Source organism: Schistocerca gregaria, chromosome 1 (assembly GCF_023897955.1).
Source record: "Schistocerca gregaria isolate iqSchGreg1 chromosome 1, iqSchGreg1.2, whole genome shotgun sequence".
Lineage (NCBI taxonomy): Eukaryota > Metazoa > Arthropoda > Insecta > Orthoptera > Acrididae > Schistocerca > Schistocerca gregaria.
This window is the reverse complement of record NC_064920.1, coordinates 719890357-719904771: the sequence shown is the minus strand read 5'-3', so window position 1 is coordinate 719904771 and position 14415 is coordinate 719890357. Positions and strand designations below refer to the sequence as shown.

The 14415-nt window shown below is 42.3% G+C and overlaps 1 protein-coding gene across 1 annotated transcript in view; it reads right to left on the bottom strand.

Moving 5' to 3' along the window:
• Positions 1 to 14415, bottom strand: part of LOC126266671 (uncharacterized) — a 175659-nt gene that overhangs the window by 99851 nt on the left and 61393 nt on the right. Inside the window, exon 2 of the mRNA XM_049971095.1 lies at positions 6976 to 7097. Within this exon, the coding sequence (XP_049827052.1) occupies positions 6976 to 7097 (122 nt within the window). The remainder of the gene's footprint in view (positions 1 to 6975; positions 7098 to 14415) is intronic.

The following is a 14415-nucleotide window of genomic DNA, read 5'->3' as shown; positions in this document are numbered from 1 at the left end:
TGGTCTGACGAAATGAAACCTGCCAGTTTAGTCGTCTTGGCTGCTTCCTGCTGGGCGGCATCTCTAAGGTGTGTGTGTGTGTGTGTGTGTGTGTGTGTCGGCCTCTCTATACTATTCCCATCCTACGCCGGTAGGGGTAAATGGTTTACAATAAAAACAATTGTGTTGTGACTCGATTTGTTTCTCATCGTTTATTTACTGGTATACTAGGGGTAGTCTTCTAGCGATGTCACACACTCATGTTGCATGGATAATGAATACTTAGTACGTATTTGTTGCACTGTGTTACTTGTCTCTCATGGGATAGGCGCGTATTTGTTACTGCCATTTCATAATGGCATTAGCTTATAAGATTTAAACGCACACTGTAGTGTCAATGTGTGTTCACTCGTACATTAAGAGGACATGTACTGCCATTTCTCCAGCAGTCGAACTCCATATTCGCTGAGAATACTGAAAACTGCAAGTGAGTATCACGGTATAAACATTGACTACATATTGATGACAGCAATTATCTCTCGAGCCCTACAAACAGTGATGTATGTTTGTAAGTTACTTCCGGTTATGAGTGTTAAAAATAGAATACATAATGACACAACTGTTAAAAATCGCAATACGTGATTGGAGGATATTATCTTTTCGCACACAATTCGCTGTGAGGACTAACATTTTCTAACATTTTGTGGACTGTGTGACAATATCGTATTTACTTTTACATCTTAGAATGGAAATGCAAGTATTTGGGAGAAAATCGATCAAAAATGTAAATATTTACGTTGCCAGTCCAGCATAAGTACTTAGTGGTCCTTTATGGGTTTTTTTCTAAATATGTCAAACTGTACGCTACAGCGGAGCGCCTGTCATCGTCAGAAAAATTCTTAGGGATTACATTGCATTTCTCACAGATATTACTCTAAACATTAAATGCAAGAAATGGAGAAATTATCTGTGGGATTGTAACATCAAGCATATTCTGATATCAAAATTTCATCCATAAGTAAGCCGACTGAACGTATTTTCTGAGAATTTAATCGTTTTGTACGAACGTATGCAAGTATGCAACATATACGTTGGGCGGAATTTATTGAACTATTTGAGCACATAGTAAACAACTGGCCTATTTACATAACATCTTGTACACCCTCGTATCTCTTAGTGTACAGTAAAGAATTAAACGGCTGGATAAACCCACTTCCACAGCAGCCTAAAGAAGATGCTACAACCCCCTCCCGAGCTGCCTGGCACTCTTTATCCCTTGCCTGTGCCTACTGCCATTCTTCACGCCCTTCCCTAGCGTACTTAATATTGCTACCCCGCGGTTTAACGAATCTGCATTTGCGTGTGGTCCCCTTGCTTGTGGATTGCCTCGCACTTGAATTCACTAAGCTTAATGCCACCGAGTTAATCTACTACATGGATCTTTGAAACCAAGCAACCATTTCACTGTGGCATGCTCTGTCACGATCATAAGCTTTCTACCACACAGATAACACCGAAAATATGTAATACCGTGTATGACCGTCAACATCTCTTTCTCCGTTGTTGAATAGTTACGCTCTGCCTTGTTTAAGTGCCTTGAAGCGTAAGCTACCGGATGTTCCCTGACCATCTACCATCTGTCCCAAAACACAACCGACTACCTCATTTGAAACATCACACGAAAGAACAAATTATTTCTCGAAATACTGTATCTGAAACTAATATTTCTTTCAATTTTTCAAATGCTTCCTGACACTCCTGCGACCAATGGAATTTCGTGCTCTTCTTCAGCAGCTTGTTCAATGGTCCGGGTGTTTTCGCAAAGTCTATCGCGAACCATCTATAGTAATTACAGAGACCAATGAATGCCTGTACCTGCTTAGTTATTTGATATATCAGATTTTGAACTGCGTGTGTAAGACGAGATTCAGTTCGTACGTCACGCTCACTAATCACGTGCCCCAAATAGTTTATTTGAGTTTGCGCAAAATGAATTTTACGTTAAATGTGCCGATCGTAATCTACCACAGACAGCATCCAAATGTCTCACATGCGCCTGTATATTCCTCGAATAGACAATTATATCATCGAGATAGACTAGACACGTTTTTGGGTTTAATCCTCTCACAACCCAAACTAATAAACGCTGAAAACATGCCAGTGCGTTCTTGAAGCACCACCACTAGCACAGTCGTCCGCCCTTGGTAGGTGAGTGGTCAGCACGACGGACTGTCATACATAACGGGCTGAGATCGATTCCCGGCGGGGTCGGAGATTTTCTCCGCCCAGGGCCTGGGTGTTGTGTTGGCCTTACCATTATCATTTCGACACGCAAGTCGCCGAAGTGGCGGCAACTAGAAAGACTTTGCACCAAGCGAACGGTCTACCCGCCGGGAGGCCCTAGCCATACGGCATTTCCATTTACCAGCACAGTCTACCCTGCAACACCCTTACAAGTATTTCAGTCTGTTTCTGACCACCCTGTAAATGAATTACTTTTTCTTTTAAATTGTAATACCACAATGTGTCGAATATCATAGTAGAAGTTATCTGTTGTTGTTTTGGTATTAAATATGAGGACTGGTTTGATGCAGCTCTCCATGCTACTCTATCCCGTGCAGGGCCCTTCGTCTCCAAGTAACTACTGGAACATACAGGCTTCTGAATCTGCTTATTATATTCATCTCCTGGTCTCTCACTACGATTTTTTACTACCCACACTTCCCCATAATACTAAATTAGTGATCCATTTATGCCTCAGAATGTGACCTACCAAGCGCTCCCTTCTTCTAATCAGGTTGCAACGCAAATTTCTTTTCTCCCAATTCTATTCAATACCTCCTCATTAGTTACGCGATCTATCAAACTAATCTTCCTCTCAAGAGATTGTCCATTCCGTTCAACTGCTCTTACAAGTCCTTTGATGTCTCTGACAGAACTATAATATCATCGGCAAACCTCAAAGTTTTCATTTCTTCTCCCTAAACATTAACTCTTATTCCAGTTTTTCCTTTGGTTTCTTTTCCTGCTTACTCATTGTAGAGATTGAATAACATCGAGGGTAGACTACAACGCTGTTTCCCTCCCATCTCAACCATTGCTCTTCATACCCCTCGACTCTTTTAAGTGCCGTCTGGTTTCTGTACAAGTTGTAAAAAGCCTTTCACTCGCTCTATTTTAGCCCTGCATCTTCAGTATTTCGAAGAGAGTGCCCAGTCATCATTGTCAAAAACTTTCTCAAAATCGAAAAATGTTATAAACGTAGATCTGCCTTTCTTTAACATATTTTCTAGGATAAGTTGTAGGGACAGTATTGGCTCGCATGTTGATCTACGGGTTAACAAAACTGTTTTTTTCCACTGCCATTGAACCTCTCTGTGATGCGCAATGCCTCTTTTGTAGCGTCTGCCACTGGAGTTTGTTATGCATCTTCGTAAAACTCTCGCGCCGAGTAGACGAGCGTGTGCCGAAGTGCTCAACGCTCCGTTCGATCTTCTAATTTTCGATTCGATGAAATGACATAGTTCCCAGACCGATGAGCGGCACTCAAGAATCTGCCTTACAAATGTTTTGTTTACCAATCATTAATCCTCCGCATATGCTCCTGTAATCCTCTAAATTCTTTTTGCATTGAAATGTCTATGTTGAATTCCTTTCATGTTAATTTCTTAAATCTGTTGTCATTTACGGCATACATTCCACTTCTAAATTTACTGTGGTGTGTCTGAGTCTATCTGGGAGGAGACTGAGCAGTGAAACGTGCTACGTTTACACATAAACAAGAACGATCTGTCACACTACTACACTTTAAAACACAGTTTATATGCAATTCATGTCACACAGTCGCATATGGAACCTACATCCGCTTTCTTTTATATAGTGTATATGATAAGATACTGTCATCCCCCTTCCCTTCTGTGTGAAAGGATGAACGAGCAAATGTATTTCTAGTTGCATGCTTGATGGTAGCAGACAAACCTGTCTTCTAGAGAACAGTAGGAGCAACGTTGGAAGAGGCAGCTACTCTTTCTAAAAGCAAAGAGGTTTCTATTCTTGCTATCGTCCTGTCCGTCCCTTGTCATGTTGGTATAGAAGCTGCCTCTCTGGTCACTTCGACTGTATCTGTGAGGCACCCTCAGTAGCGGCCCACGCCAGTCGGTCCACGGCGAGTGTCTGAAGTGGTAAGATCTCCGGCTAAGCGCGTCTCTGCTAAGTCCATAGGACAATGGATTTCTTAAGTTTAGCCTAACTGAAAATTTAATCACCTTTGTTTTAGGTTTATATCTAAAATATCTTATGTTATCTTAAATTGCAACGCAGTGTAATTTGAGTGTGAAGTTCAGAATATCTTCCAGTAGTTGCTTTCTCACTACTTTGTGAGCAAAGTGGAACCACATATTGATGATCCGTAACTCTAACTAAGATCATCAATCTTAAATGCGAATGTGCGTGAGATTATAACATCTGGTCTTGACAATATTTTTTTAATATAGCAATTTTTCTTTATGTCCAACCCACATGGGATGTAATTTGTGAGACCAGTAGCACGTGCTTATATAATTGTTTGACCCATCAGATTAATAGTATGACGATAGTAACCAGTTTGAGGTTTTTCTTCCATTTCGATGTAATTTATTTTAATCATCAAAATTATTGTGGAGTTATACTCTTTGTGTAAACCAAGTTGACCACGTGAAGCATGTGGTGTAATCATCAAAGTAGCCCTTGGCTATTCTTTTTGAGAAGATTTCACAGACAATTAGTATGAATTTAGTATGCCAGTGTGTGGTAATTTCATTACGGACAGGATTGCGCTACAACCGTAACTTATTTGGTAAAAAATTGAATCGGTTGGTTGTGGTTAATTTCCTCTTGCATATGTTTCAACGTTCTTCGTGTGTTATTTTATGAATGCAGTGTTGTATGCAGTCTCCCAATCTTGGCTCCATATTTGGTGTGTTCCGTAAGATTACAAACTCACATTTTCACAATCCTAGATGAGGCACCAGTTTACTTATGAATCAAGTTTAAGATGCTGAAATTTTAACGAAACAATGATCAATGTTAAAATAAATGTCCAAATATAAACCTATTTGTTTCTTTTTATTTAAATTCTCTTATATATATATATATATATATATATATATATATATATATATATATATATATATGTGTGTGTGTGTGTGTGTGTGTGTGTGTGTGTGTGTGTACGGCCAAACTTTCAGGAAATATTCCTCACACACAAAGAAAGAAAATATGTTATGTGGACATGTGTCCGGAAACACTTACTTTCCATGTTAGAGCTCATTTTATTACTTCTCTTCAAATCACATTAATCATGGAATGGAAACACACAGCAACAGAACGTACCATCGTGACTTCAAACACTTTATTACAGGAAATGTTCAAAATGTCCTCCGTTAGCGAGGATACATGCATCCACCCTCCGTCGCATGGAATCATTGATGCGCTGATGCAGCCCTGGAGAATGGCGTATTGTATCACAGCCGTCCACAATACGAGCACGAAGAGTCTCTACATTTGGTACCGGAGTAGCGTAGACTAGAGCTTTCAAATGCCCCCATAAATGAAAGTCAAGAGGGTTGAGGTCAGGAGAGGGTGGAGGCCATGAAATTGGTCCGCCTGTACCAATCCATCGGTCACCGAATCTGTTGTTGAGAACCCTACGAACACTTCGACTGAAATGTGCAGGAGCTCCATCGTGCATGAACCACATGTTGTGTTGTACTTGTAAAGGCACATGTTCTAGCAGCACAGGTAGAGTATCTCGTATGAAATCATGAAGACGTGCTCCATTGAGGGTAGGTGGAAGAACATGGGGCCCAAACAAGACATCACCAACAATGCCTGCCCAAACGTTCACAGAAAATCTGTGTTAATGACGTGATTGCACAATTGCGCGCGGATTCTCGTCAGACCACATGTGTTGATTGTGAAAATTTACAATTTGCACTGAAATGAGGATTGACACATTGTTGGATGAACCATTCGCAGAAGTGTACCCGTGGATGCCAATCAGCTACTGATAGTGCCTTCACACGCTGTACATGGTACGGAAACGACTGGTTCTCCCGTAGCACTCTCCATACAGTGACATGGTCAACGTTACCTTATACAGCAGCAACTTCTCTAACGCTGACATTAGGGTTATCGTCAACTGCACGAAGAATTGCCTCGTCCATTATAGGTGTCCTCGTCGTTCTAGGTCTTCCCCAGTCGCGAGTCATAGGCTGGAATGTTCCGTGCTCCCTAAGACGCCGATCAATTGCTTCGAACGTCTTCCTGTCGGGACACCTTCGTTCTGGAAATCTGTCTCGATACAAACGTACCTCGTCACGGCTATTGCCCCGTGCTAATCCATACATCAAATGGGCATCTGCCAACTCCGCATTTGTAAACATTGCACTGACTGCAAAACAGCTTTCGTGATGAACACTAATCTGTTGATGCTACGTACTGATGTGCTTGATGCTAGTACTGTAGAGCAATGAGTCGCATGTCAACACAAGCACCGGAGGCCACATTACCTTCCTTCAATTGGGCCAACTGGCGGTGAGTAGAGGAAGTACAGTACATACTGACGAAACTAAAATGAGCTCTAACATGGAAATTAAGCGTTTCCGGACACATGTCCACATAACATCTTTTCTTTATTTGTGTGTGAGGAATGTTTTCAGAAAGTTTGGCCGTACCTTTTTGTAACACCCTGTATATCACCGGCTGTCGTAAGATGACTGTTAAAAGATTATAATTAATGTTAGTCTGGTTGACAATTTGGTAAACAAGACTGGATACCTGAAAAAAAATTATTGCTCAGTAACGCAAGTATAACTTCCCCAGATAGCCCACAGCTTTTAACCCGCTTTTATTATCTTGAATATCAGCACCGCTTTCAGAACAGCTTAATGCATCAACTTCACAGCGTTGCACAAACTTTGCTGCTGGAGGGGTATGATGAGTGTCGGACGGACTCACCTGAAGAGGCAGTGGAGGACGAATATGCCGGTGGTGACCGAGGTGCCGAAGCAGAGGGAGCGCAGCAAAGCGCGCAGCGCCGACGCCGGGCTCGGCCGCCAGCCGCCGACCGCGACCTGCGCCTGCAACACATCACGACTGACACGTCACGCACACGTCGCGAGCGGCTGCCAGGGACACCACTGTCGTGCCACTGGTGGACGAGGGAAGCAATTGACACACTCGGCGCAGCATCGTGTGATTACAGGAGTCGTCACTCCCGCTGCCCTCAAGCTCCAAGCACGGCAGTAACTTAAAATGGAAGGAAAGAAGGAAGCGTTTGACTCGGTGCCCCACTGCACACTCCTAACTAAGGTACGAGCATATGGGATTGGTTCCCAAGTATCTGAGTGGCTCGAAGACTTCTTATGTAATAGAACGCAGTACGTTGTCCTCGATGGTGAGTGTCCATCGGCGGTGAGGGTATCATCTGGAGTGCCCCACGGAAGTGTGATAGGTCCGCTGTTGTTTTCTATCTACATAAATGATCTTTTGGATAGGGTGGATAGCAATGTGCAGCTGTTCGCTGATGATGCTGTGGTGAACGGGAAGATGTCGTCGTTGAGTGACTGTAGGAGAATACAAGATGACTTGGACAGGATTTGTGATTGGTGTAAAGAATGGCAGCTAACTCTAAATATTGATAAATGTAAATTAATGCAGATATATAGGAAAAAGAGTCCCGTAATGTTTGAATACTCTGTTAGTAGTGTAGCGCTTGACACAGTCACGTCGATTAAATATTTGGGCGTAACATTACAGAGCGATATGAAGAGGGACAAGAGTGTAATGGCAGTTGTGGGGAAGGCGGATAGTCGTCTTCGGTTCATTGGTAGAATTTTGGGAAGATGTAGGTCATCTGTAAAGGAGACTGCTTATAAAACACTAATACGACCTATTCTTGAGTATTGTTCGGGCGTTTGGGATCCCTATCAGGTCGGATTGAGGGAGGACATAGAAGCAATTCAGAGGCGGGCTGCTAGATTTGTTACTGGTAGGTTTGATCATCACGCGAGTGTTACGGAAATGCTTCAGGAACTCGGGTGGGAGTCTGTGGAGGAAAGGAGGCGTTCTTTTCGTGAATCGATACTGAGGAAATTTAGAGAACCAGTATTTGAGGCTGACTGCAGCACAGTTTAACTGCCGCCAACTTATATTTCGCGGAAAGACCAAAAAGATAAAATAAGAGAGATTAGGTCTCGTACAGAGGCATATAGGCAGTCATTTTCGACTCGTTCTATTTGGGAGTGGAGCAGGGAGAGAGGATGCTAGTTGTGGTACGAGGTACCCTCCGCCACGCACCGTATGGTGGATTGCGGTGTATGTATGTAGATGTAGATGTAGATGTAGATGAAAGAAGATTAAGCTTTAACGGCTAGCCACTGATGAGATTATTAGAAACAAATACAAGCTAGAATTTGAAAACAATGGGCAAGAAATTCGTCCTTGTTCTTCATGAAAGAGTTACTTGTAGAATAAAAATCCGCTTCAGTTGACAGTAATTTCCTAATTTATTGCACGGCCAGTTTCGAAGCATAGAGATTCAAGTTCAAGTGCCAATACGTAATTACGGGAAGATAAATGTGTGGTAGTCGGGCCAGTCAGTCCTGGGGTCAGATTCACATAAAAATACCCATGAGAGCGTACGACCAGCAACTGCGACACCCGTCTGGACAGCACAGCAGACTGAGTGCCACCTCGTGGCCTTGGAGGCATTTTACGCGGTGAGGAAAGTACATAAGTGAAGCAAAGACGACTGGGGAATCGCCCTAGCGACGATACGTGCCTCAAACGACGAAATCGACTCGAGTACCGGATTTTGACAAAGGCCAGGCTGTTGTGGCCCCGCGTCTCGGGATAAACATCTCGAAAACGGCGAAGTTGAACGACGTTGTCGAGGTCGGAGACCTGCCCCCCCCCCCCCCCCCCCCCCTCTGTAATGTGGGATAGGTGCCGATCGGTGGCAGACCTAACGACAGAGTAACAGAGTTGAATGGTCGTGCACACACAGGTGTTTCTAACAAAGGAAACTCCCCAATGCACCCCGCCCCTCCCCCTCCACCTCCACCCCTACACACACACACACACACAGATTTAATCGTAAGAGGGCCCGGTTGGCAGCCCGTCTGCAACTGAACACAAGTCATGCAAGAAAACAAGAAGCAGGTGTACTGAACTCTGAAAAAAAAGTCGAAATAGAAACAGTGGACGGTAAAACCACAAGAACTGCAAGATAGAGAAATACGGCTGAGCCACAGTGTAGAGACTAAGTGGTCATGGTATTGGACTGCCAACCGTATGACACGTGTTCGACTCTCCCTGACCCCAATTTTTTTTTTTCTTTTGCTGTTCGCTCTATTCAAATTTGTATCTGTGTCGTGGTGTAACGTCCGTTTGCAACAGCGAGGTGTAATGAAGGGTCCTATAATGAAAGTTGATTCTGGACAGCTACGCTATTAGCAGCTCAAAGAAAGTGGCTTTCGAGTGGGAACAGCAAACCTTTAATCACAAGGCGATAAGTCAATCGAATCTCCATCAGAAAACACGTCTGATGTGTCACACATGGCATTAGTAATAGTCTGTATTCCACATGGTAGGAATCTCTTATCGATGCCCTTAACTTGTACACCTTGCCTGATTAGGTGTTCGTATGATTGTGAATGTGATCACACCCAAGGAAATGATGAAAACATGATAGTTTGCCACGTAAGCTGCAACAAATGCACACAACAGTTTCACAGTCACACAGTTTTCCCTGTGCACTGTCAAAATATGTATTTTCAACGTTTTGAAGTTGAGTTCCGTTTTGGACGTTATGACTCTTGAATTTCTTTGTCGTATGCCATGATCGCAGGAGAAGAAGTGACATACAATCGATAAAATTATGAAAATTGGCGGTAAATAATATGTATAAGGGGAAAATACGCCGAAATGCGGGGATATTGAGGGGAAATGAGGGAGTACTTACATGTCTTCCGTTTGGTGCAGGAAAATTCTTGTACATGGGGCTAGTATACGGCAGGAAGAGGATTACAAAAAAAATGTGACAATGAAACATTGGGATCCAGGGAAACAGTCATTTTTCGTCGACAGCGAAAAGACAGCTGGAATAAAATGTTACCGTGGATTACCACCAAATGTATAGCAATAAATTTACGAGGGTTGGAACTTAAACAGTGGCAACTATTTATTCACAACCGATACAAAAGAGTTACATGTTTACACCTGTCCTTCAAAGTAGTCATCAGCGTAGTCTAGAACCCTAGTTGAAACTATTCAAGTTTCAGCCATCTTATATATGTCGGATCACAAGCCCAGGTGAGACCCCAAAGTTATCGGTAACCACCTTCTAGATTTTTACAAAGAGTCTTAGCTAAAGAGCGTTGTATTACCATCTAGGGACTGCAATATGCCTCTGCAGAATGAATCGCGCCTTTGACCCTGTGCAGCACTGTTTAGGTGTTTTAAACCCTAACAATCAGTATTTACAATGTGCTTCTCTGTACTCTTCATTAATCACAACCATGGGGTGTCAGCTAAAAATACCTAATGGAACAGTTGCTGTATGGTTATTTTAACAAAATTCTACTGTATGTCTATTGGGGTAATAGTGATTCGTGCAAGTTGACTGCTGTCTTTGCTTCTTTCCTGGAAAAGAGAACCATCTGCCTCTAAATTGACATGGATCTGCATTAAAAGATTATGGAAAGTAGATTATGTCATCGTTTGAGAGGGGTTGTAACGAGGTGTGATTTAATGGCAAATAGACGATGCATTCTAGAGAGTGCGAAATGTTGCCGCAGGTCATTTGTCGCGCATTTAACCATTTTTTCCGTTGTTCTCTCAGCGTGTATCAGTTGTGTGGCATAACTTGTGTTCAACTTATATACAACTGCGTGTTCTGTGTATGACTTAGAGCTGTATCTATCTGCGATCTTTAACAGCACGCCCCTCCATACCACAGTCATCAGATGACTTCCAACGCATGTGAGATAATACATGTCCGTCAATGAAAAACCTGTTTTGGCACCCTCCTCTAGGAGAAAGAAGATTTATGCAATGTACTTCATTTTCCTGCCGCATCTTGGACATAACTCGAGTCTTCTATTTCATAACTATAGTGATTCTAAGTTATTAGCAGGTGTTTGTGAGGTACGGCAGTCCCTGTGTATACATTTCCTTGACAGACATTGCGTGTGGAAGACACTGTGTTCTGTTCGTGTAGTTAGAGCTGCATGGCATATAATTTCACATGTCAAACACCGCTGGTACGCATTTGTCCGTTTTCTTGTAAAAGGGGCATTGTCCGCTGCTGGTGATCATTTTATAGGACTGATTCGAGCGTAGTATAACTTCTGAAGCACGATCGGATGTGAGCAGTGGGCGCTATACACCTCTGGAAAGCTATATTCAGCATGTATCACAAAGACACTACATATGTCTTTCGTTTAGAAGGAAGCAGTGTTATCATATTGATGTTTGTCAGCATAGTGAGTGAGATAGAAAACTTGCAGGGTGGATATACCTCAGATGTTAGACATACATGCCCTGCATTAGAGATTAAGAGCATTGCACTCTGAATGACTAATATTTCGGAAACCACACGGCTTTACCATTACAGCGTGTTTAAGTGCAGAACTATGTAGCCTTAGGGGTGCATGTGTTCATGTTCTAAGTCATTTCTCTCCTTCTGATATCTTCTTGGTGTGGACACCAAACTCCAGAACAATACTTCAGAATTCACAGCACAGTCGACTTACGTGAAATGTTTCAAGTAAGCCTGTCTGGAACTCCATCATGCATAAACCACATGTTTGTCCTTAACCGTCTGCTACTTTGCGCCCGTGGTGTAGGGGGCCGGCACGGTAGCTCAGCATGCTCGGTCAGAGGGTTAGCTACTCCCTGTAAAAAAAAAAAAAAAAAAAAAAAAAAAAAAAAAAAAAAAAAAAAAAAAAAAAAAAAAAAAAAAAAACCCTAAGTGAACGGACCAACAAACAACCTAAACGGGTGTCATCGGACGTCCGCCCCGAACAAACTCCATGAACAATATAGAACAAAATGAGATCAACAAAAAAAGGGAGGGGGGGTAGCGTCTTTGATTCATAGTCGAAACGTCTTCGGTCGCGGGTTCGAATCCCCCCGCTGCTTGAATTTAGATTAATTATCAGCATTGGCGACCGAAGTAAGAAGTCACCTTCATTCTGCCAACGGCCTTGTCAAAGAGGGAAGAGAAGCTGACAGAGGTTCGGGGCGCTCTCTTGTCCTAGGGGTGGGAAATTGCCCTTAAAGGCGAGAGAATCAGCAATGATGAACGACATGAGGATGCAGAAGGCAATGGAAACCACTGCAATAAAGACATGTCCACAGGACACGTGGCATGTAATTGAAGAAGTGTCATGATCTCTCCTTTGGTAAAAGATTCAAGAATAGTCTCCCATTCGAATCTCGGGGAGGGGACTGCCATGGGGGAGGTTACCACGAGAACAATATTGAATAATCAACGAAAGGATAACGTTCTACGAGTCAGGGCGTGGAATGTCAGAAGTCTGAACGATGTAGGGAAACTAGAAAAACTGATAAGGGATATGCAAAGGCTCATTCTAGATACAGTAGGGGTCAGTGAAGTGAAGTGGAAAGGAGACAAGGACTTCTGGTCAGATGAGTATAGGGTAATAACAACAGCAGAAAAAAAAGGTATAACTGGAGTAGGATCCCTTATAAATAGGAAGTTAGGGCAGAGAGTGTTTTACTTTGAATAGTTCAGTGACAAGGTGTTCTTGTCAGAATCGACAGCAAACCAACACCAACAACGATAGTTCAGGTATACACGCCGACGTCACAAGCTGAAGATGAAGAGATAGAGAAAGTGTATGAGGATATTGAAAGGGTAAAACAGTATGAAAAGGGGGACGAAAATTTAATAGTCATGGGGGACTGGAATGCAGTTGTACAGGAAGGAGTAGGAGAAAAGTTTACGGGAGAATATGGGCTAGGGACAAGGAATGAGAGAGGTCTAAGATTAATTGAGTTCTATAACAAGTTTCAGCTAGTAATAGCGAATACTCTGGTCAAGAATCACAACAGGAGGAGGTATACTTGGAAAAGGCTGGGTGATACGAGAAGATTTCAGTTAGATTACATCATCGTCAAACAGATTCCAAAATGAGATACTGGATTGTAAGGTGTACCCAGGAGCAGATATAGACTCAGATAACAATAAAGTGGTGATGAAGAGCAGACTGAAGTTTAAGACATTAGTCAGGAAGAATCAGTACACAAAGAGGTGGGATACAAAAGTGGTAAGGAATGACAAGATATGGTTGAAGTTCTCTAAGGCTATAGATACAGCAATAAGGAATGGCTCAATAGGCAGTACAGTTGAATAGGAATTGACATCTCTAAAAAGGGCCATCACAGAAGATGGGCAGGAAAATATAGATACAAAGAAGGTAACTGCGATGAATTCACGGGTAACAGTAGAAATACTTCAACTGATCGATGAAATGAGGAAGTACAAAAATGTTCCGGGAAAATCAGGAATACAGAAATATAAGTCGCTGGGGAATGAAATAAATAGGAAGTGCACGGAATTGCTGCAGGAAAAATGTGAAGAGTTCGAAAAAGAAATGATTGTTGAAAGGACAGAGTCAGCACACAGGAAAGTCAAAACAACCTTCGGTGACATAAAAAAACAAGGGTGATAACATTAAGAGTGCAACGGGAATTCCACTGCTAAATGCATGAGAGAGAGAGAGCGGTAGGTGGAAAGAATACATTGAAAGCCTCTGTGGAGGGGAATATTTGTCTGATGTGATAGAAAAAGACACAGGAGTCGATTTGGAAGAGATAGGGGATCCAGTATTATTATCCGAATTTAAAAGAGCTTTGGAGGACTTAAGATCAAATAAGTCAGAAGGGATAGATAACATTCCATCAGAATTACTAAAATCATTAGGGGAAGTGCCAACAAAACGACTATTCACGTTGGTGTGTAGTATGTATGAGTCTGGCGACATACCATCTGACTTTCGAAAAGCATCATCCACACAATTCCGAAGACAGCAAGAGCTGACAAGTACGAGAATTGTAGCACAATCAGCTTAACAGCTCATTCATCCAAGTTGCTTACAAGAATAATATACAGAAGAATCGAAAAGAAAATTGAGGATGCGCGAGATGATGATCATTTGGCTTTAAGAAAGGGTAAAGGCACGAGAGAGGCAATTCTGACGCAGTTAATAATGGAAGCAAGACTAACGAAAAATCAAGACACGTTCATAGAATTAGTCTAAATGGAAAAAGCATTCAACGGTGTCCAATGGTGCAAGTTATTTGAAATTATGAGGAAAGTAGGGGTAAGCAATATGGAGAGATGGGTCATATACAATACGTACAACAGCC